This window comes from Gadus chalcogrammus, chromosome 18 (genome assembly GCF_026213295.1).
Source record: "Gadus chalcogrammus isolate NIFS_2021 chromosome 18, NIFS_Gcha_1.0, whole genome shotgun sequence".
Classification (NCBI taxonomy): domain Eukaryota; kingdom Metazoa; phylum Chordata; class Actinopteri; order Gadiformes; family Gadidae; genus Gadus; species Gadus chalcogrammus.
This window is the reverse complement of record NC_079429.1, coordinates 1,360,369-1,383,694: the sequence shown is the minus strand read 5'-3', so window position 1 is coordinate 1,383,694 and position 23,326 is coordinate 1,360,369. Positions and strand designations below refer to the sequence as shown.

The following is a 23,326-nucleotide window of genomic DNA, read 5'->3' as shown; positions in this document are numbered from 1 at the left end:
GGAGGGGGTTGTGTTTGTGTGTTTATGGGGAGGGGGGTCCTGTCTGTGTTGCTCGTGTCTGTTGTAACTCATGTTTAACTTAGGGAAAATAACGTGAAAGAAGTGTTTTTATTTGATACCTGAGTAATAATCTTTTGTTCCGTGAATATATATATATTTACCTTTCTGTATATTAACCCTAACCTATATGTTGTTTTCTAAAATTCGTCTTTAACACGCCTGGAACTTGAAACAATTACCCTTTTTAAACACCCTAACTTTTAACACACTTCACTGATGAAGACAAGAATATTGCAAATCATTTTGAGTTGCTTCTTATTGACATTTGTTTTAAATGATTAATTATTGTTTATGACGCCGATGAAATCACGCCAAGGTAAAAGAACATTTTAAATTATATAACTTTTTAATTTTTTTTTTTTTTTTGAATAAGTCATGCTTTGTTGCCTTCCCAAAGGTACGTTTGTTCAGCTCATGCACTGTGGAAATTATTTTTGAAATAAAATATATTTTTCTGATGAGCAACAGAATTGTTAGCATTTGTGATCCAACCCCACACACAAACTGTAATCCAGTAATCTTGCTCAGCTGCAGCCTCTGTGTTTGCACTATGTTTGTACTATTTAAACAACAACTTAATAATTTACATTTCTTCATTATCATTTAGCAGATGCTTTTATCCTGAGTGGTAACAGAAAGAAGTGAGGCTGAGAACAACAAAAAATTGGTGTCAAAACTTCAAAGAATAACTTGAAAGAGTGCAGAGGATAGGAATCAGAGATACAAGTTATTTATTTTTATGAGTGGTACCTGTTAAATGTTATACTCAAAATGAACCAAATGTTAGGTTATACGTGAACCTAACCATGAGAGCTGTACCCTATGTAACCCTTAACAGGAGACTGATTTGTGTTTGTGTGATCAGCATCATCGCGTGTTCAAACAATGAAGCATTTCGAGGTGCTTTTCTTCTGCACAGGAAGTCCAGAGGTTAGAGACAGGAAACTGTTTGGAGGAGATAGTTTCCTTCTCGCCTCTTGCCAAACTGTATGTGAGTGAGACCGGTTGCAAAGCGCGGCACCCTGGATTGAACCTTCTAGTGATTAACAAAGTAAAAGCGGACAGGATCTCTGCAGAACCGACTGATGGTGAGTAGGTCCACAATCTTCAGGACTTTGTGCTTGATAGGAATATGGTCATGCTTGTTTGGAATTCAATGAAAACCTACATCTTCTGGTTTACACCACCTCGGTAATTACATTCTCTAAATAATGAGATGTTTTTGATCATTTAAAGTCGATATATTATAACACCCGGTGAGAGTGTGATTAGCCATTACATAGCTAATCACACCCTCACTTTTAATCAAAACGTCACTTTAAGAAAATACTAATTATAACATGTATGTATTATATCCCTCATATAACCACACATTAAATGATATGTTGGCCTCATTTGAATAATACTAAAATACATTGATACAAAATCAACTTGCACATATGGTATGTTGTTGTATGGTATGGCAGTAACTATCATGTTGTGTTCACCGACCTGTTTCCATGGTAACAACACCACTTGTTACAACAGAATATGAAAATGTGTTTGTGTGATGCAACGGAAGTTGAGGTTATTCTCGTGCGTTTCTTTTGTCACGGTGTGATTGAACCTACAGCTACACTGACTGCTCCCTATCACAGCTACAGGCTCTCTTTATCACAGATACAGTCTGTCCTTCACTACAGCTACAGTCTGTTATTCATAATAGCTACAGTCTGTTCTTTATCACGGCAACAGTCTATGTTCTATCACAGCTATGAGCTTTACTTTAGAAAGCTACGGCCTGTCGTGTATCACAGCTACATTCGGTCGTTTATCACCTTTAGAGTCTGTCCCTTTCACTTCTACAGTCTACATTTACGGCATTTTGCAGACTCTTTTATGATGTTATGACTTACAACGGTTAATTAATTCATTGGCACACCGGCGTCGGAGTCAACCATACAAGGCGACAGCCAGCTCGTCGGGAGCGGTCAGGGTGAGGTGTCTTGCTCAGGGACACATCGACACAAGTACACCTGCTCTCCCTCCTGAGCTGAGCCGCCCCAAGAGTCTCTCCTCAATAACAGTCACGACGTGTCCTCTGTCACAGCTCCAGTCTGTCCTTCTATCACATGAGACCGATTCACACAAGGCGTCGGCTCCCTCACTGCTCCTCCTCACTACCTGTGCAGGTGAACCTGGAGCTGGCGTGCGGGGGCGGAGCGGCGAGCACCTATCCAGGTGGGCAGTGAGGGGCTCATGTCGCGCGGCGGCCGGCAGTACGAGGCCCTGCTGGGCCGCAGCGAGAGAGTCACATGGCAGAGAGACTGCTACATGGACCTCCAGTCCAACCCCGGAGGACCCCCCTCCAAGAGCGACAGAGACGCCCACGGTAGGCCACGCCCCCCGGGGTCATAGGGGCGGGTCCCCGCGGGACGCCAGATGTGTTTGTGGATGTGTTTGTGTTCACATTGGGTGTATTTACATGTGTTTATATTGGATGTGTTCATATTGGATGTGTTCATATTGGATGTGTCTGTGTTCATATTGGATGTGTCTGTGTTCATATTGGATGTGTCTGTGTTCATATTGGATGTGTTCATATTGGATGTGTCTGTGTTCATATTGGATGTGTTCATATTGGATGTGTCTGTGTTCATATTGGATGCGTTCATATTGGATGTGTTCATATTGGATGTGTCTGTGTTCAGATTGGATGTGTCTGTGTTCAGATTGGGTGTGTTCATATTGGATGTGTCTGGGTTCAGATTGGATGTGCCTGTGTTCATATTGGATGTGTTCATATTGGATGTGTCTGTGTTCAAATTGGATGTGTTTGTGTTCATATTGGATGTGTCTGTGTTCATATTGGATGTGTCTGGGTTCAGATTGGATGTGTCTGGGTTCAGATTGGATGTGTCTGTGTTCATATTGGATGTGTCTGTGTTCATATTGGATGTGTCTGTGTTCATATTGGATGTGTCTGTGTTCATATCGGGTGTGTCTGTGTTCATATTGGATGTGTTCATATTGGATGTGTCTGGGGTGTGGCTCTCAGGATCCGTCTGGGTCCATCAGCACCAGCAGCAGCTCCAGCGCTTCACCACCGCCAGCTTCCTGCGGCGGATGCTGTCCCACCTGCGGGGGCAGGAGCTGCTGAGCGTGGTGGACGAGATGCGGGTGGAGGACGGCGGAGGGAGGCAGGTGGAGGAGCAGGTCATGACCCTTCTCTCCCTGCTGGCCAGCAGAGCCCCCCACGGGCCCGACGCCCTTCAAGCCTTTGTGGAGAACTCCGACTCCCACGAGGCGCGGCTCATCCTGACACATGGTACGGCCCGCTCAGTCTCTTCCTGTTCATCCTGACACATGGTACGGCCCGCTCAGTCTCTTCCTGTTCATCCTGACACATGGTACGGCCCGCTCAGTCTCTTCCTGTTCATCCTGACGCATGGTACGGCCCGCTCAGTCTCTTTCTGTTCATCCTGACACATGGTACGGCCCGCTCAGTCTCTTCCTGTTCCCCACCGTGCGTGTAGAGGCCTAGCCTAACCCCGAAACAAGGCTCCAGTTTAAGGGGGTGGAATTCTATTTTTAGTTGTGAAATTGATTCACAACATTTGGGGAAAACGTCTGAAGGAGCTGACTAATCAAGGCACTAAATAGGGAATCGATGAAGGGGCTTAAATATGTGACAGCGCTATAGATACAGTATATACATTGATCTCTCTTTCCTATCTCGACCTGTTCTGAATGCAAATCATAATGAGATCAATTTTACAATAAATATTTTACTGTCCGTACGAAATTATCGACAATAACTCTTCGGTCTAAGTGCATAATATAAAGAGAATCAATCACACAATAATAATTATTATAACAAATGAATAATAACATGCACAAATAAAACTTTGGAAGGAGTCTGTAATCAACAGCGGGTGAAGCCTTGAGTCTGTTGCCAACTGCTAAGTCCCGCGTCCTCCACGTTCCCTCCTGCAGACCACATGGTGAAGGAGCACCAGACGATGCTGCTCCAGAGGCTCGCTTCTTCCAGGGACCGGATGTACAACGCTCCCCCCAGCCTGAGCAGCGCCTCCCGGGGCTTGCTGCTGGTGGACGGCCTCTCCAACCTCCAGCAGAAGGAGCACGACCTCATGCAGGTCAACACCGCGCGGGGCAGCGGGCGGATCCACCTCCGACCCCTGGCCCTGGCCAGGCTGATGGAGCCCCTGACGCGGGTCAGCTCCTCTCCGAGGGTGTCTCTCACCGTGGGCGTGGCCGGCATCGGCAAGACGGCGTTGGTCCGGCAGTTTGTCACCCAGTGGTGCCTGAGGAAGGTGTGCGGCGACATCAGCTTCGTCCTGCCCTTGTCCTTCTGGGAGCTGAACTCCCTGGAGAAGGTGTCTGCCGAGAGGCTGGTGAGGCTGGCCTTCCCGCACCTGAGCGACCCCGCCCTCGTCCTGAGCGGAGCCTGTCGGACGCTGTTGATATTCGACGGCCTGGACGAGTTCCGCTGCCGGTTGAACTTCTCGGACGCGTCCACGTGCAGCGACCCGAAGAAGGAGGTGAGCGTGGAGGACTTGGTGACCAACATCATCCGCGGGAACCTCCTCCCCAACGTGTCGGTGTGGCTGACGTCGCGTTCGGCCCACGCGGCGCTGATCCCCGTAGGACTGGTGGACCGGCTCACCGAGGTCCCTGGCTTCACCTCGCAGGACGTCCACACGTTCCTCCACCACTGTCTGCCGGAACGGGACACGGCGGGTCAGGTCTGGGCTCACCTGGAGTCCCACAAGTTCCTGATGGTGATGTCCTACATCCCCTGCGTCTGCCAGATCGTGATGGAGACCCTGAGGTTCCTCCTGCAGAAGGGCTCGCCGGACAGCCTTCCCAGGACCTGCACGGAGCTCTACGCACACTTCTGTGCCATGAACGCCGAGGCAGGGGAACCCCGAGGCCGGGAGCCCATGAGGATGGAGCAGGTCCAGGCCAGCCACCGTAAGCTCTTGGGACCCCTCGGCCGCCTGGCATTCTACGGACTCATCAAACACAAGTACACCTTCGGCGAGCAGGACCTCCGGGCGCACGGGGTGGACTTGCCGTCCGCGCAGGGCAGCCATGGTGCTGCGCTCCTGGTGCGGGAGGAGTCCGCCATCTTCGTGGCGTACCGCTTCACCCACCTGACGGTGCAGGAGTTCCTGGCGGCCACGTTTTACCACGTCTCCTCCAAGCGGGCCATCTTCGACCTGTTCTCCGAGAGCGCCATGTCGTGGCCCAAGTTGGGCTTCCAGAACCACTTCAGGAACGCCCTGCAGCGGTCGCAGCAGGACGACGGCGGCCACCTGGACGTGTTGGTGCGGTTCCTCGCGGGCTTGCTGTCTCCCAGCGCCGCCAAGCCACTTGCGGCGCTGGTGGGGAAGGACGACTGCAGCCAGCAGGTGTGGGCCGGGGGCTTCCTCCAGAGCCTGCTGGGTCCGACGGGGGGCTCGGAAGGGGGTGCAGCCGTCTCCCTGCGGGAGGTCAACCTGGCCTACTGCCTCCAGGAGCTGAAGCACACGGAGCTGCTTTGGAAGGTGGAGGAAGCGCTGAGCAGCGGCAGTCTGGCCGGGACGCTGAGCCGGTCCCACTGCGTCGCGCTGGCCTACCTGCTGCAGGTGTCTCCGGAGTGCTGCCAGGAGACCAACCTGTCAGACTGCCTCAACTACTCCACCGTCAAATGTCTGCTGCCGCAGCTGCTGTACTGCTCCCACCTGAGGTCAGATATCTTTCATTCTATCGATGCTATCGTTGAGTCATTTAGCCAACGCTTTCCTCTAAAGCGACCTACAGGGACCTCAAGGGCAGGTCATGAAGGGGCAGGTGGGGGATTAGGGGGCATCTTGCTCTAGGAGCTCTTCAGGGCTGCTGCAGACATTGGGGATCGAACCCAGTACCCTTCTGCTGGGGGTCACCGTAGCCGCTAGAGCAGGGGTTCTCAAAGTTTTGACAGCTGAGGGCCAATTTAGGAACCCAGAATTGGACTGAGGGCCGCCTAAAAAAATTAGGCGGGAAACGCCGTCAGCATCCCAGTGGTGAAAAAAAACATTGCACCATGGACCTCAGGGAGGGAGGCCAAGTGAGGTCTGAATCACGAAACTGAGGTTCATCCTTTCAAAGTAATGTGCAGTCGGATTAAAACTAACAAATGTAAAAGGATTTAATTGAAAGCTAGAGAGTCAACTTTTCTCTTTCTTTTTACTTTGTCATTGCGGGCCGCCAGGAATGTTTCGGCGGGCCGCCATTGGCCTGCTGGCCGCACTTTGAGAACCAATGCGCTAGACTATCCTGCTCCCTCAGAGCCATCACTATTCATACATAGTTTAGCAACTTATTTAATGTGACATATATGTAGGTGAAGCGGGAAAAGAGGCTGTATGGATTTATACATGTATGGATGAACGGCTGTATAGATTAATGGATGTATGTCTGGATGTATAGATAGATGGATGTTTCTATCCATTGGTGAACAGATCATCTCTGTTTGCAGGCTGGAGAACAACCACTTCAAGGACAACGTAATGGAGTTGCTGGGAAGCCTATTGAGTGCTAAAGACTGCCAGGTCCAGAAGATCAGGTCAGGTTCTGGGTGGAACTTCGGTTCGAACAGGCAAACTTTTTAATCGAAAAAGTCCACCGGACGACTCAATATGTTGTTTTTTATGGTCATGTGTTTTTTTTCAGTGCAGTAACACACTGCAGAAATGTGCAATCGCCTCTCTTCCTTACGACTGATTTGTTAACCGCTGTTTCCTGCACTCTTCATCTGCCGCAAGTTTACTTTAACGTGACGTTGGTGTCGGTCGATGTCGTTCGCGCCACACTTAATTTGTCCCTTCAGGATGTCCTTGTTGTTTTTTTTACTGACTAGCTCTGTGAGTCAGTTGGCTTCTGTTATGTTACATTTTAAACCAAACAATCGACTCCTCCCTCCTCCCACCTCCCTCTTCCCACCTCCCTGCTAGTCTTGCGGACAACTCTATCGGTAACCTGGGAGCGAAAGCTCTGAGCCGAGCCCTCCTCGTCAACCGGACCCTCACCGCACTAGAGTAAGGTCCTATAAACGAGTAATGTAATATGTAATATGTGATGTTTATACCTAAAACTCACAAGACTAGAGCAAGGTCCTATAATCTAGTCATATTATAAGTAATATGTAATATATATGCAATTACCCTAACCATCACCAAATTCAAGTGACATAATATAATGGAGTAATATAATAAGTAATAAGTAATAAATAATAAATAATAAATAATAATAATAATATAATCAATTTATATAGCGCTTTTTTCTCACACTCAAAGCGCTTAAAAAATGTATACAAACAAAACCCTCACCACACTAGAGTACACACAGAGTGACATCAAATCATCTGGTAATATAATGAGAGGGGCAGAGAGTGAACGAGAAAGAGAGATGTGTGTATTTACATTTCACTAGATTGTGTACAGGAGTTTTGTTTAAGATGTATCCAATCAGCTCTGTATGTTTGTCTCAGTCTCCGCAGCAACAACATCGGAGCCAAAGGCGCCCGTTTTCTGGCTGAAGCTTTGAAGATGAACCAAGCCCTGGTGTCCATCAAGTGAGCTCATCATCAACACATCATCCATACGTATATATCTATCACTGCATTGGTCCGTCGGATCTGCTTAACGGTTCGGTCTGACGGTAGTTTCCAGAACAACGCGATCGGGGAGGAGGGGACGCGTGCGCTCGCCGACGTTCTGCTGGTCAACCGCAAACTGGTCTCGCTCAAGTGAGTCGGCTCCTTCTTAAACCAGTTTAAGATATGATTTGAAACCAGATTTAGCTGCGATGAAACTAGTGTAGAGGGACAAAAATGCTATCGAGGAGTGATTTAAAAAAATCGTTTTCAGATACAAAACTAGATTCAGATCTTGAATCGGCCTCCACTTCACCCACTGGCCAATCTGACTCAGGACCCGGGAATCTGCTTTAACCAGCAATCCACCACACACACTCAACACAGATGTTATACAGTTTCAGATGTGATTTAAAAACTCTTTCAGATGTGATTTTAAAAGGATTTTAAGCATAAAATATTTAAATAAATACATTTTATAGGGTGTGGAAACTAGTTTAAAGGGTGATGAAACCAGTGTGAAGACTGATGAAACTGGTTTGATGTTTCAGCATTCAGAACAACGCCATCGGACCAGGAGGGGCGAGACGTCTGGCTGAGGCGCTGAAGACCAACCAGGCGCTGACGGAGTTGAAGTAACACCAGCTTACCATCACATTACATCAGCTCACTAATGTTAAAGTACCTCGGGTTTACAATCACATTACATTAACTTGCAGCTTAAGTACTGCAAGCTAGCCATAACATAACATCAGTTCACTGCTAGTTTACCATTACATACAATTTGCTAACTACTGAAATACCTCTGAGCTTACCTTGGTGGTGATGATGTTGTTGTGTCGGTGTAGAGTGTGGTGGTGTAGAGTGTGGTGGTGTAGAGTGAGTCTGTTGACTTGGTCGGTGTAGAGTGTGGTGGTGATGACGGTGTGGGTGGTGTTGACGATTGTTGGTCCCTGTCAGTCTCTGCAGTAACCAGCTGGGGGATGGAGGAGCCACAGCCCTGGCCCAAGCCCTGGTGGAGAACCGCACACTCCTCTCTCTCCAGTCAGTAGTACTCCTCCACCTCCTCCTCCTCCTCCTCCTCCTCCTCTCTCCTCCTCCCTCCCTCCTCTCTCCTCCTCCTCCTCCTCCTCCTCCTCCTCCTCCCCTCCTCCTCCTCCTCCTCTCTCCTCCTCCTCCTCCTCCTCTCTCCTCCTGCTCCTCCTCTCTCCTCCTCCTCCTCCTCCCCCTCTCTCCTCCTGCTCCTGCTCCTCCTCCTCTCCCCACCTCCTCCTCCTCCTCCTCTCCCCACCTCCTCCTCCTCCCTCTCCTCCTCTCCCTCCGCCTCCTCCTCCTCCTCCTCCTCCTCCTCCTCTCCCTCCCCCTCTCTCCTCTCCTTTTTTCTCACATGTCACATTCTCTCTCTTCACTCATTAGTCTCTCTCTCCATATTTTCATCCTCACATATTTGTTAATATTTTCTTATTGTTTTTTAAACGTTAAAAGAGAATTCCAAGAAATATTTTGTCAAAAACACGTAACGAGCCATGATGTATCTCTGACTCTTGCTGTAGTAACTCTTGTCTCCAGCCTGCAGAGTAACTCCATCAGCGACCGAGGGATGACAGCCTTGACCAGATCTCTGAGGACCAACCAGTGCCTGCAGTCGCTAAAGTGAGTTCCCTAAGCCTGGTTCCAGCTGTGATGCAGCCTGGTTGTGTCCCTGTGTAGCCTGGTTCCAGCTGTGATGCAGCCTGGTTTAATCCCTGTGTAGCCTGGTTCCAGCTGTGATGCAGCCTGGTTGTGTCCCTGTGTAGCCTGATTCCAGCTGTGATGCAGCCTGGTTGTGTCCCTGTGTAGCCTGGTTCCAGCTGTGATGCAGCCTGGTCGTATCCCTGTGTAGCCTGGTTCCAGCTGTGATGCAGCCTGGTTGTGTCCCTGTGTAGCCTGGTTCCAGCTGATGCAGCCTGGTTGTGTCCCTGTGTAGCCTGGTTCCAGCTGTGATGCAGCCTGGTTGTATGCCTGTTTAGTCTTCAGCCCCTGCACAGGATGCGTTTTCAGAGAGCTGAGAGTCAGACAGGCTGCAAATATGAACCACTTCCTGAGTGTGCGTGTCTCTTTGCGTACGAGCGTTTGTGTTTGAGTGTGTGTGAGTGACATCTTGCATGCAAGCACCTATAAGAAGTTATAATTCTGAGTAATTGCAGCATGCATAGTCTACCACAGTGTTTTGCGTTGTGTAGAAACACTCAATAGGCCTCTCCCAGACACCTAATATGTTGCTGTAATCAGGTTGAACTGCCGCCATATAACTGAAGCTTTCCCTGCTGATGCTGCGGCTCCTCATCATCCTTTATCACAGCTACATTCCTGTCACTTATCACATATACAGTCAGTTATTTTATCATAGTTTGTATAGCCTTTACCACAGCTTCTCTCTCTCTCACCCTCTCACTCTCTCACTCTCTCCCTCTCTCCCTCTCTCTCTCTCTCTCTCACTCTCTGTCTCTCTCCTCTCTCTCTCTCTCTCCCTCTTCTCTGTCTTCTCTCTCCCCTCTCTCCGATCTCTCTCACTCTCTTGTCTCTCACTCTCTCTCTCTCTCTCTCTCTCTCTCTCTCTCTCTCTCTCTCTCTCTCTCTCTCTCTCCCCCGGCTCTCTCTCTCTCTCTCTCACCTCTCTCTCTCTTCGCTCTCTCTCTCTCTCTCTCTCTCTCTCTCCGCCTCTCTCTCTCTCTCTCTCTCTCTCTCTCTCTCTCTCTCTCTCTCTCTAGTCTGAGGGAGAACTCGGTAGGGGTGGTCGGGGCGAGGAACATGGCCGCCGCGCTGAGGGAGAACGGAGCTCTACACAACCTGGAGTGAGTCATACGAGACCGCCGAGGAAAGTACTTCCTGTCTGACTTTCTGTCTGGCACGCTCCAAAACCCTGCGGTGATGTTCTGTGTGTGTGTGTGCGTGTGCGTGTGTGTGCGTGTGCGTGTGTGTGTGTGCGTGTGCGTGTGTGTGTGTGTGAGTGTTTAGTCTGACTGCTAACCTGCTCCACGATGAGGGAGTTCAGGCCATCGCCGGCGCCATTGGAGTCAACCAATCACTGACCTCCTTACAGTAAGACACGCAAACACACACACATTGACACACCGACGTCTGGCGGATGGTAGTATTGATATTCTGTGGAGCAACACTAATTACCTTAATAATCTGTAATATTCCATTACTAACCTTTGAGATGACACACCCCCCTCGCCCCCCCGACCTCACACACGGCTGTACCCAGTGGGCTGGGTGCCGATCAATACCTTTCATCAGATGATCAACAGCCTTATTGTCGCTGGTCCTCCCCTCCTGCTCAGCATCCAAACAACCCAATTACCCTTCATCATCATTATCCACGTCACCTTCATCATCATCATCCTCATCATCATATGCTGTTGCCCGACTAATGCCGCAGCAACATAATGTACAGATCAGGGGAGAGGTGGACTAGTCTGCTTCCTGGGTCTCCACTATCATTATGGGATGGGGGGGGGGGGGGGGGGCATGCTCGAACACACCTGGACACACCATGTTCAGGTGGGGTTTGAGTTATCTATTCTGTGTTTCACTTCCTGTTCCGTCTATGACATCATATCCTGTTCCTGCAGCCTCCAGTGGAACTTCATCAAAGTTGGAGCCACCAAGGCCCTGGCCCACGCCCTCACCTCCAACACCTCCCTCAACCTCCTGGAGTAAGATCACCCTCCTCCTCCTCCTCCTCCACCTCCCCCTCCTCCACCTCCTCCTCCTCCTCCTCCTCCACCTCTTCTTCCTCCTCCACCTCCTCCTCCTCCTCCTCCACCTTTTAATTTTCTCCTCATCCTGATCTCCTCACTGTCCCAAACTCTTGGAGTTCAGCAAGCTAAATTTGTGTGTGTGTGTGTGTGTGTGTGTGTGTGTGTGTGTGTGTGTGTGTGTGTGTGTGTGTGTGTGTGTGTGTGTGTGTGTGTGTGTGTGTGTGTGTGTGTGTGTGTAGCCTCCAGGAGAACTGTATCGGTGATGAGGGAATGGTGTGTCTGGCCAATGCCCTGAAGAACAACTGCTCTCTGAAGACTCTGTGGTCGGTCCCCGATTACCAAAAATCCTAATTTCATCCATCCATCAACATCCTCTTACTGCCTGGTGTGTGTGTGTGTGTGTGTGTGTGTGGTGTGTGTGTGTGTGTGTGTGTGTGTGTGTTGTGTCGTGTGGTGTGTTGTGTGTGTTGTGTGGTGTAGTGTGTGTGTGTGTGTGTGTGTTGGTGTGTGCGTGTGATCAGCCTCCAGGGTGTTTCTGCTGGAAGGTCTGGGGCCATCGCCATGGCAACGGCTCTGATGGTGAACCACAGTCTTCACACGCTTGAGTAGGTCCACCTGCTAATTGGGATGACATAAATGCAATAATGTGGTTTAATTGAACATGATCATTGGAAGACACACTAACAGCAACTACAGATGCTGTCAGTGTGTCTGACAGCATTCGAGGCACAAACGTCTAAGGATTTGTGTGTGTGTGTGTGTGTGCGTGTGCGTGCGCGTGTGTATGTGTTTGCAGCTTGCGGGGGAATTCCATTGGGATGGAGGGGGCTAAGGCGCTAGCCAGCGCGTTGAAACACAACCATAGCCTCAAGTCTCTCAAGTGAGTACACACACACGCACACGCGCACACGCACACACACACACACCTCAAAAGGAAAACCACACGCAGCATGAGGATAATTGGTCAATCAGGGCTGATTGACACCCCCATTAGGACTCAGTTACCCCCCCTGGCGTGGTGTCAGTGGTGTCCTGTAGAAGCGCAGCGTGTGAGCTCCTGTCTCTTTCCAGTCTTCAGGAGAACGGCCTGGGGATGGACGGAGCCATATTCATCGCCACCGCCCTGAGAGCCAACCACCAACTCACCTACATCAAGTGAGTCTCCTCAGCTCTTCCTCCTCACTCCACCTCCTCCTGCTGCTCCTCACATGTCCTCCTCTTCACAGCCACTGATCCACCTCCTCCTCCTCCACACTGGCCCTGAATCGGAATTCTGTAGGGTGCTAGGCTAACACATTTCTGTATGTTTGTGTGTGTGTGTGTGTGTGCGTGCGTGTGTGTGTGTGTGCGTGCGTGTGCATAGTTTGCAGGGAAACGGCATCGGGGAGTCGGGGGCGAAGGTCATCTCTGATACCATCAGGACCAACTCTCCAGACTGTGTGGTGATGATCTGACCGCTGTTAACCGTAGCAACCAGATCAGCCGAATCCCAGCAGTCTCGTGTTCCACCACTTGTATTTACTAAATGGACAGTTACCATCCCAGGGTGCCCGGTGGAAAGAGTCAAACTTTTCTGTAATTGGTCGACGATAGCATGTGAATGACACGCCAGTAGCTGGTATCTTTAAATATTTGGCATCTCTCGAATATGGACTACTAATGCATTCCACTCTCAAGCAGGAACTGCCAGGACAAGGAGACGTTAGCAATCTCCTGGTGTCATTATCCTCCAAACTGCCCACACATCAGTGACTATATTGTACCCTGTCGAAATGTCCGTGCCCCAGCCGTTCGACAGGTTATATCAACCCGTTAGTAACCACAGTTAGCAAGGTTGCCCTCCCGCAGCGATGCCACGGAGCCATTCAATTAAATGCCTCGAACACATTAACTCCACATGATATCATCAATTCATAATGTACCAATTCATCTTTCATGTGGCTGGAGCTGCACAATGTAGCGTTACAGACTAGTTATGACCGTGTCCATGGTAGCACAATGTATGCAGAGATAGATTCCTATGTATAGATATAATATTTGTACATTGTTTTAATAATGTAATATATTACCTTGTTTTTTTCTCTATACAATTTAACAATAAAATGAGTCATTGTAGTTGAATGTGTGGTCAACGTGTACATCTTGGATTTCTGGTAAAGGGGAACTTGTTGAAGTTCTGGTCCACGTTCTAAAGGCCTAAAGGTCTGGTCAACGTGCACTTCTTTAGCACCTGGTCACGGTGTACGTGTTGGATGGAGTGAGGTGTTTGATGGTCTGAGGTCTGCTCCCGTGAGGACCCGTGTGGTGATGGGTTGATGTCTCCGTCACCATGACAGTGATTTGTCTTTACTACTTCAAAATCACTCAGAGAATGTAGTGTGGCTCTATTTTATACCCAATACGGTAAATTCTAAATCATTATTTTATGTTTCTCCCTACACGGGCGTGTGCTTTGGGCTTAAGAGCTACCAGGGTGCTACGCTAAACTAACACGATTGACTTGTTACACGAGGTGATGCAGAAAGTAATAGAAACAGCAGGTTGTTTATTTTAGTTGAAACGTGGCTACAGAAAAGGATTACGTTCATAAAACCATAAATATGAACGCGTTTAGTGTACAAACCGTCGACATGAACACATGAGGAGAAGTATGAAACATGTAACATTTTGAAGCATTATGTAAAGCTGGGTCTCTGGCCCCTGACCGGAGCTCTGATCGCCGTCTCGGTGTGCGTGCTGTAAACATGTATACAGTTGGAACATACGAGGACACAATAATGCGCTCAGAAGTCGTTGTCGCTCTCGAGCAGCTGGGGGCTCCCCCCTGCCCCCCTGGAGGGCCTGGAGGGGGCGGGGCCCTCTAGACTGACATCATCGTCCAGCTCCTCGTTGGCCTCCTCTTCGTCCTCGTCCTCCTCGTCTTCCTCCTCCACGTCAAAGTCCTCCTCCGTCTGCAGGGGGAGCGGAGAGCGCACGCTTAGGGACGGGACGGGACGGGGGGTCTGGGGGAACCGAGCCGGTGGAAGACCACCTTCAACCCGCAACCTCTGACCTTTGTCCCTAGGTTGACGGATGCCCCTCTGCTCGGCTGTCCTATCGGTGCACGGCCTCATGGGACATGCTTCTCTGACACGGGGGGCCATGAAGCCTGTGCTAGTTGACATACTGTCTAGAAGGGTTCCTACGTTGGGTCTGCCTGTCAAGTAAGCACTCTTACTTCCTACAGTCGTAACAGAAGGGTGGAGGGCTGGAACCTAAGGGAGGGGAGCAGGACCAGGGACTACAGGTGTAGATCCTAAGGGTGGAGGACCAGGGGCTACAGGGGTAGATCCTAAGGGTGGAGGACCAGGGGCTACAGGGGTGCTCCCTAAGGGTGGAGGACCAGGGGCTACAGGGGTGCTCCCTAAGGGTGCAGGACCAGGGGCTACAGGGGTGCTCCCTAAGGGTGGAGGACCAGGGACTACAGGAGTGGATCCTAAGAGTGGAGGACCAGGGACTACAGGAGTGGATCCTAAGGGTGGAGGACCAGGGACTACAGGTGTAGATCCTAAGGGTGGAGGACCAGGGGCTACAGGGGTGCTCCCTAAGGGTGGAGGACCAGGGACTACAGGAGTGGATCCTAAGGGTGGAGGACCAGGGACTACAGGAGTGGATCCTAAGGGTGGAGGACCAGGGACTACAGGTGTAGATCCTAAGGGTGACGGAGTCCTGGCCCTGACTGAACAAACCTCTCCTCCTCTTCTTCGCGTGCGGCCGCGACCCAACGAGCGCTCAGCCGGAGCGCTGCCCCGCTTTGAGCACGAGACGGAGAGAGCAGAGCGGTGTTAAATATAAGACAAGTGGGGCGCAGAGGAGGTGGAGGACGACAGAGAAAGGGGTACAGGGAACGTACAAAGGGGGAGGGGGAGAGGGAGAGAGGGAGATGGATAAGAAGGAGGTGGGAGAGATTGAGAGAGCGTCGGGGGACAGTGTAGAGGATGTGTTTAGCAGGAGGTGTCAGACCGTGATGATATAACTAGTGCCCCATCAGAGGGCGGTGAACTCACCTCCTCACTGTCGCCGCCCTGCATGGTCCCCACGTAATGAGCCCCGCCCCTCCCTGTCGGGGAAATCAGACATTAGCGCTCTTCCTCACAAACTGTGCTTACTGACGAAGACTACTGAATGAGACTGCTAACGATGACTAGGAGTGAGGAAGACCGTTGTGACCCGACTTCCTGTCGTCTTCGTGATAAGCGATGCTAATAAGCATCTGTTCAGAGGTAGGTTTACTGTTCCCAGTTGACACCGCTGGGGGACCCCCCAGCCGGTCGGAGTTTGGGGTGCTTGGTTTGTGTTTGGGGTGTTAACCTTCTTCTGCAGGACTCCTCTCGGCTCGTGGCTTGGCGGGCCGTGGTTTAGGGGGTCTGCAGTCGTCGATGTCGCTGTCGGACCCCTCGTCGTCCAGGATCTCCATGTCCGAGTCGCCGTCCTTCACTGTCCCACAGGAGAGGACATCAGGGTCACGCGCTGCCCCGCGGAACGACAGCCTGCCGAGGTGTGTGTGTTTGTGGGTGTTTTGCGTCGTGTTTCTTACAGCCACTCCTGATCAACTTCCTCTCCTCCTCTCGTAGTTTCAGCTGAATGGCCCTCAGGGTGTTCTCAGCTTCCTGTTACACACACACACACACACACACACACACACTTAGTTATACACATCTAACAAACCCACCCACATACACACAAACTTAGTTATACACATCTAACAATCACACACACACACACACACACACACACACACACACACACACACACACACACACACACACACACACACACACACACACAACACACACACACACACACACACACACACACACACACACACACACACAAAGGGCTGCTAGGATCCGGTTAATTAAGGTAAGTTCGGGTCATGGTCGTTGAGTCAGGGTTGGGGGGTCACGGTTGGGGATCAGGGTTGGGAGGTCAGGGTTGGGGGGGTCAGGGTTGGCGGTCAGGGTTGGGGGGTCAGGGTTAGAGGTCAGGGGGGGTACCTCCAGGCGGTCCTGCTCCAGGCGGTGGTAGTCGTCCAGCTGGGCCTCCAGGAAGCTGAGGTTCCTGAACTTCTCCACGTACGTCTCATAGAGCTTCTGGAGATCGACCTCCATCCTGTCGTACTCGTCCATGAAGGACGGCCTGGAGGGAGAGAGAGAGGAGGGAGAGAGACAGGAGGGAGAGAGACAGGAGGGAGAGAGACAGGAGGGAGAGAGACAGGAGGGAGAGAGACAGGAGGGAGAGACAGGAGGGAGACAGGAGGGAGAGAGACAGGAGGGAGAGGGACAGGAGGGAGAGGGACAGGAGGGAGAGAGACAGGAGGGAGAGAGAGGAGGGAGAGAGAGGAGGGAGAGAGACAGGAGGGAGAGAGACAGGAGGGAGAGAGAGGAGGGAGAGAGAGGAGGGAGAGAGACAGGAGGGAGAGAGACAGGAGGGAGAGAGACAGGAGGGAGAGACAGGAGGGAGAGAGACAGGAGAGAGACAGGAGGGAGAGACAGGAGAGAGAGAGACAGGAGGGAGAGGGACAGGAGGGAGAGACAGGAGGGAGAGACAGGTGGAAGACAGGAGGGAGAGACAGGAGGGAGAAACAGGAGGGAGACAGGAGGGAGAGACAGGAGGGAGAAATTAAGAAAATTAAGAGAGTTGGGGGGAGATGGTGAGAGAGAGACTAACTTACCAGTCCCTCCAGAAAAATGAGATTCTTTTGATTTTGTGATTGTTGCGGCCAAAAATCCATGATTATGTGGCACGTTTTCTTAAAAAAATCGGCATATTTATGCAATTTTATGCAATGAAATTGCGGGAACTTGCGGAAAATGCAGCTTTTCGATGACGTTCACGTCGCGTAATTACGTCACTTCATAACGTTCCCATGGCAAACATTTTTCAACTTTCTGCTAAGATATGTGACTTATTTTTAACGAAAATGCGGGGATTATGAAATCATGCAAGCCCCGCATATTTTGCGCGGAAATCGGTCACCTCAAATTTATGAGGTGAAAGTGCGGCATATTTGAAAAAAGGCGCCCCCCATAATGGCTGATTATGCGTTGAATTATGTGATCGCATAAACGCATTTTGCTGCAGGGACTGACTAACTTACTGTGTGTGTGTATGTGCAGTGTACTGTAGTGTACTGCAGTGCGTTGTGTGTGTATGTCTAACCTCACACTCTGCAAGGTCTGCAGCCTCTTCCGGTTCCTCTCCAGGTCCTGCCTCTTCTTCTCGATCTTGCCCTCCAGACTGACCTCATCCGAGGCCACGTTCCCCAGCATCTCCTTGCTGTTCTCCACACTGCCCTGGTGAGTACACACACACACACACACACACACACACACACACACACACACACACACACACACACACACACCACACACACACACACACACACACACACACACACACACACACACACACACAAACGTTGGGTTATCCTCAACAGAACACTCCTGCTGAAGCCTAGTCCCTCCTGCTAAAACCCTCCCGTAGAAACTCCTTCTAGAAGCTCCTAATAAAACCATCTCCTACAACCTCCTTCTAGGACCTCCTCCTGGACCTCCTCCTAGGACCTCCTCCTAGGACCTCCTCCTAGAACCTCCTCCTAGGACCTCCTCCTAGAACCTCCTCCTACCTAGGACCTCCTCCTAGGACCTCCTCCTAGGACCTCCTCCTAGGACCTCCTCCTAGGACCTCCTCCTAGGACCCACCTGGACCTCCTCCTAGAACCTCCTCCTAGGACCTCCTCCTAGAACCTCCTCCTAGGACCCACCTGGACCTCCTCCTAGGACCTCCTTCTAGAACCTCCTCCTAGGACCTCCTCCTAGAACCTCCTCCTAGGACCTCCTCCTACCTAGGACCTCCTCCTAGGACCTCCTCCTAGAACCTCCTCCTAGGACCTCCTCCTAGAACCTCCTCCTAGAACCTCCTCCTAGGACCTCCTCCTAGGACCCACCTGGACCTCCTCCTAGGACCTCCTCCTAGGACCTCCTCCTAGGACCCACCTGGACCTCCTCCTAGGACCTCCTCCTAGGACCCACCTGGACCTCCTCCTAGGACCTCCTCCTAGGACCTCCTCCTAGGACCCACCTGGACCTCCTCCTAGGACCTCCTCCTAGGACCTCCTCCTAGGACCCACCTGGACCTCCTCCTAGGACCTCCTCCTAGGACCTCCTCCTAGAACCTCCTCCTAGGACCTCCTCCTAGGACCTCCTCCTAGGACCCACCTGGACCTCCTTGATGGCAGCTCTCAGGGCCTTCTCCGTCTCGTTGATCTCCAGCGGTCTTGCGATGGCTGCAGCTCGCCGTTCCTGCAGGAGTAGAGGAGAGGCTTGAGCAAAGGCATGTGGTCCCTATCCCATAACCAGCTTCGCTTAACCCTTAACCCTTAACCCTTAACCCCAACGCATAACCAAACTCAGAGCCCCTGTTCATAACCCTAAAAATAACCCTGCAACCCTATGTGTTTCATGCACATAAATGACCATCATTCAGTTCATATTGTACAGAATATATAGTGATTATTTATAGTGCACGAGATATCGTACAGTATATACGGTGTGTACATAAAGTGTAGCAGATATTGTAAAGTATACACAATGTGTCTATAGTGGGGCCGATCCTGTACAGTATATAAGGTGGGATGTATACTGTGAGGTCGATGTCGTGTTTTCAACTCGTTATGGGACACCGTGTTCCTCGTCTGCAGTCTGTAGTCATCTCTAACCATGTGGGCGTGACTTTAAAGACGGACCTTTGGTTTAACACTCCACACGGGAGCCTTGAGCCCTTGACATGCAGCTGCTGGATCCTCATACAACCTCACAACCACCCAAACACTCCCTGAACTGGTGTAGCGTCGGTATATACACCAGGGCGAACGAGGAACGTCTCGAGTTCCGGTGGAGGTTGAAGGGAAAAGGAACAGGTGTCGGCCCCTTGCGTCCGGACCGCAGTGTGAGGTGGGTTCAACTCACCCGTAGCTCCGCCTCCTCACCCAGGAGGTCGTAGAGCGACGCCCCCTTAGCTGTAATCTCAGACGCCAATCGTCGTGCCTCCTTTAGTTCAGACACCTACACACACAGACACACACAAACACACACACACACACACACACATCCACACACAGACTCGCATTGATGAAGGCTGCCTTCAGCTTCGGACACATTGGTTAGACAAACGATTGACACAAGGTGTGTGCGTGTGAATGCATGAATCAGGGGACGTTTGAACTGTTTGGATGTCTTAATGTGTGTGTACATATTTAAACGTGTGCATATGTTGTGCATGTAAAATAGAGACGCAGTGTGTGACTGAGTGTGTGTGCGTGTGTGTATGTGTGAGAGAGAGAGAGAGATGGGGTATAATATGATGCGTCTGAAACACCTATAAACAGCGGCTGTATGGCGGCGTGGGCCGGAGGGTTATGTCTGGTCCCGGTAGATCGGCGCGCGTTCTAGGCCAAGGGAACGACATTTATAGCCATCGTTCTGTCGCTGCTGATGTCACCGTATCATGTCCTCGCCGTAAACAAGGAGAAATTGTATACCTCTAAATTAGTCTGATGTATAATGGGTCATTACCTTCCCCTTAAAGCCCATTGATTCGATTCAGGGATTGGAGGTCTAGGTATTTAAGGGTCTTTGTATTTGTGGCTGTGAACATGTGGTTTCCATGGCAACACAGCATCTCATACCCCTCGAGTATCCCGGAGACATGTGCCGCCTGTCAAGTAGGCAGGATATACACGTGAGAGGCAGAGCCTGTTGAATGGGATGAAAGCTGGCACTCAGTCTGTTGTCTCCGCCTCACATAATGTGCCGCAGATAACCGAGTGAAACAAACGTTAAGAAAATGGACTTACCTAAATATGTATCATTTCTAGGACAACCATTAGCATCGCACCAGAGCTAAGTAAACAGCCAAGTAAACACACTGTCAGTCACAGCCTGTCAATCACAGCCTGTCAATCACAGCCTGTCAATCACAGCCCGTGACAGACAGCCCGTGACTGACAGTGCTGATAGCCAATGAGAATCTTGTCTTCAGTTTCCTGAAGGCACTGCACCGCTTCACTTGCTCAGAGTGTCAGACGTTCAGGACTAGTGGCACGGTGACGTGGGCGTGAAGCAACGCGGCCGAGACCGCGTCAGGGGCGTCGAGAGGGCGGGCGCGAGGTGGGGGGTGCTCACCCTGGAGCCCAGGTCAAACTTGAAGCGGCTGCTCTCCTCCTGGCCCGCCTCCGCGCCGCTGAGCTCCTTGGTCTTCATGGCGTTGTAGAGCACCGAGCTGATCTTCAGCAGCTCCTTGACCGCGTAGCCCTCCGCCTGGTACAGGCGCTTGGTGTTCAGCCGGATGTGGGCCTTGGTAGCCTGATGGCAACGCAACACGTAGCCTGTTAGCAACACCACATAGCCTGTTGTGAACGCAACACTTAGCCTGTTAGCAACACCACATAGCCTGTTGTGAACGCAACACTTAGCCTGTTAGCAACACCACATAGCCTGTTGTGAACGCAACACTTAGCCTGTTAGCAACAACACATAGCCTGTTGTGAACGCAACACTTAGCCTGTTAGCAACAACACATAGCCTGTTGTGAACGCAACACTTAGCCTGTTAGCAACACCACATAGCCTGTTGTGAACGCAACACTTAGCCTGTTAGCAACACCACATAGCCTGTTGTGAACGCAACACTTAGCCTGTTAGCAACACCACATAGCCTGTTGTGAACGCAACACTTAGCCTGTTAGCAACACCACATAGCCTGTTGTGAACGCAACACTTAGCCTGTTAGCATAACCGTACAACAGTTGGCCCGTTAGGAGTAGGCAATACTGTAGCATCATTGTAGAAGCAAATGCCACACGGGCTGCATTGTGGCTTATGTTACTCACTATCCTTTGTCAACATAATAAAGGCTTAACTCTTGCCATCTTAATGTTTAGGATAATGTTTAGGATGGCAAGAGAATGCCAGAGAGTAGGGCTAAAGGGAAGAGATGACATCACCATGAACTGGGCCACAGCCTTGATGAAGAAGACCCGGTCCGACTCTGTTTCCACGTCACTGGGCAGGTCCATCTGGGGCTCGTAGCTACAGAGAGAGAGAGGGTTAGTCTAGTTTGGGACCAGGTCCAAGTCTGGTATGAGTACCGGTCCAGTTCTTCTCAAAGATCAGTCCAGATCCGGTATGGGCACCATTCAAGGTCTGGTATGAGACCCAGTCCATGTCTTCCGTTAGACCCGGGCTAGGTCTTCATAACCGCTACAAGCTGTGTATTGACTATGTAGTATGTAGGGTACTGTATAATCATATAATCTAGTGTATCTTCTGTACTATAATACTAACATGTAGTTCTCCAGATAGACGACTCACCTCTTCACAAGCCAGATGAGGATCTCCGCTACCAGACCGAAGTTGGGGGTCCGGAAGTTCTCCATGGAGACCAGCCGGGGGTATCCTAGCGCCCGCATCATCTCAGTGAAGTCTTGAGAGACGGGAGGGGACAGACTCCATCAGTTGACCTTATTAAACTGGCAGCCATCTTGGTTCTGAACGCTAGTTGGGTTGGAGTACGCTCCCAACATCCAGTTAGCTTTCAAAACCAAAATGGAACCAAGAATAGTACCAAGTACCGTTTATAGCACCGGAACAAAATGACTAGATTCAAAATGTCTTACTTCTTAAGTCTCTGAAGGACATGACGGCTCCCTGCTGTGCAAAGTCTCCTCCAACCTAAAAGGGTCGAGTCAACTTCATTAGTACAGCCCTTATATCAGGGCCCACATCATACGACACCCCTAAACCCTATGTCCTAGAGGTAAAGGATAAAGCCACAGGGAAAAACCTTGAGGAGAAAACAAAAGAGGAATCCTTCCTACCAGGGATAGTTAGGAGGTAAATATGTGTAATGACATGTCTATAACGACACACTGACCGTTAGTTGGCAGTAGATTAGTAGGCAAAAGGAAGAGGGAGAGGATCTGTCTTTTAAGTAGTAATAATAACATTACCATAGTTGGCAAATATAACGTCACAAACAATGATGGCATAAACAGTTGTTAGAAAATAGATTAGTAACACAAATAAAAGTCAAATGTGGGCTATTTCATTTATAGGCCATTCGTTTGCGGTGTTATTCCAGCTTTAACTACCTTAATGTTGCACAACACTGGGATGTCGAGCAATGATTTAGCTTTTCGACTGAGAAATGCCAATTGTCATCAGAGTGAAACTTGAGAAATACACAAATAAACAACCCAGCTTCAGCCCAGGTGCTAACGATAGCCAGGTAGCATCGCCCTCAACCCGCTTTATATTTAAAATAATCATCCGTTTTACATTGCAAACTAACGAGATAGTCACGAAGCATCCACTCACTTGTCAGAATATGTAAGGAAAGGGCTTGTGGAGTTACATGTGGGTAATCTAGTGTTGTGTGGTTTAGTGGGTTTAGTTTGGGTTGTTTTATCCGTCACTATGGAAGCCAGCCGTACGGAAGCATTAAAGGACAATCCTGAGGAGAATACGAACCGCGATGCCAGTCAATTAAAAAACATGCGCATTTTAAATTTGTTCATCTGCAAATATACACAGTTTGGAGCTTTTGAATCAGTCTATTGTACCGTCATATATATGTGCCGGTCCTGTTTAGGTATAGAAAGCACTTTAAAGATATAAAACAAGATATAGGCACAGTTTATTAATTCCAGCAATAAGACGGGTGTCACAGCATAAAGAAGAGAACAGGTAGAAATACAATAAATAACATAAAAAGTAATACGACAAGAAAATAAATCCGTATATGGCAATCAGCGTAGGCCTACGGCTATTACTGTGTTCTTTCTGGGTTCATTTCGTGTTTGT

At 50.1% G+C, this 23,326-nt stretch overlaps 2 protein-coding genes across 3 annotated transcripts; one reads left to right on the top strand and one right to left on the bottom strand.

The window, feature by feature from the left end:
- Window positions 1-1,033: 1,033 nt before the first annotated feature.
- nlrc3 (NLR family, CARD domain containing 3) lies at window positions 1,034-14,146 on the top strand. 2 transcript variants are annotated; one of them, XM_056576836.1, is made up of 19 exons: window positions 1,034-1,148; window positions 2,232-2,431; window positions 3,098-3,367; window positions 4,036-5,791; window positions 6,563-6,649; window positions 7,038-7,121; window positions 7,574-7,657; window positions 7,748-7,831; window positions 8,230-8,313; window positions 8,639-8,722; window positions 9,248-9,331; window positions 10,429-10,512; window positions 10,676-10,759; window positions 11,296-11,379; window positions 11,664-11,747; window positions 11,946-12,029; window positions 12,221-12,304; window positions 12,496-12,579; window positions 12,788-14,146. In XM_056576836.1, the coding sequence occupies exons 2-19, from the start codon at window positions 2,299-2,301 to the stop codon at window positions 12,876-12,878; spliced, it is 3,429 nt and encodes a 1,142-aa protein (XP_056432811.1). In that variant the 5' UTR covers window positions 1,034-1,148; window positions 2,232-2,298; the 3' UTR covers window positions 12,879-14,146. The 2 variants fall into 2 exon arrangements, with proteins under 2 accessions (XP_056432811.1, XP_056432812.1); XM_056576837.1 differs by having other exon boundaries at window positions 2,150-2,431.
- On the bottom strand, window positions 13,610-22,966 carry cluap1 (clusterin associated protein 1). The gene is made up of 13 exons (XM_056576839.1): window positions 22,841-22,966; window positions 22,141-22,195; window positions 21,836-21,947; window positions 21,469-21,553; window positions 20,649-20,828; window positions 19,434-19,529; window positions 18,684-18,767; window positions 17,626-17,759; window positions 16,461-16,602; window positions 16,001-16,073; window positions 15,775-15,900; window positions 15,471-15,523; window positions 13,610-14,375 (listed from the first exon to the last, which is right to left on the bottom strand). Exons 2-13 carry the CDS (start codon window positions 22,160-22,162, stop codon window positions 14,208-14,210), a joined length of 1,275 nt encoding a protein of 424 aa, XP_056432814.1. The 5' UTR covers window positions 22,163-22,195; window positions 22,841-22,966; the 3' UTR covers window positions 13,610-14,207.
- Window positions 22,967-23,326: the final 360 nt, after the last annotated feature.

Excerpts from the sequence above, each read along its gene's own strand:
- cluap1 (XM_056576839.1), bottom strand. The coding sequence starts at position 22,162 with ATGTCCTTCAGAGACTTAAGAA. Across the intron at positions 20,829-21,468 it reads AGGCTGTGGCCCAGTTCATG|GCTACCAAGGCCCACATCCG; the intron begins GTGATGTCATCT and ends CGTTGCCATCAG. Across the intron at positions 16,074-16,460 it reads TGGAGCAGGACCGCCTGGAG|GAAGCTGAGAACACCCTGAG; the intron begins GTACCCCCCCTG and ends TGTGTGTAACAG.
- nlrc3 (XM_056576836.1), top strand. The coding sequence starts at position 2,299 with ATGTCGCGCGGCGGCCGGCAGTACGAGGCCCTGCTGGGCCGCAGCGAG. Across the intron at positions 7,658-7,747 it reads CAAGCCCTGGTGTCCATCAA|TTTCCAGAACAACGCGATCG; the intron begins GTGAGCTCATCA and ends GTCTGACGGTAG. Across the intron at positions 8,723-9,247 it reads CGCACACTCCTCTCTCTCCA|CCTGCAGAGTAACTCCATCA; the intron begins GTCAGTAGTACT and ends TCTTGTCTCCAG.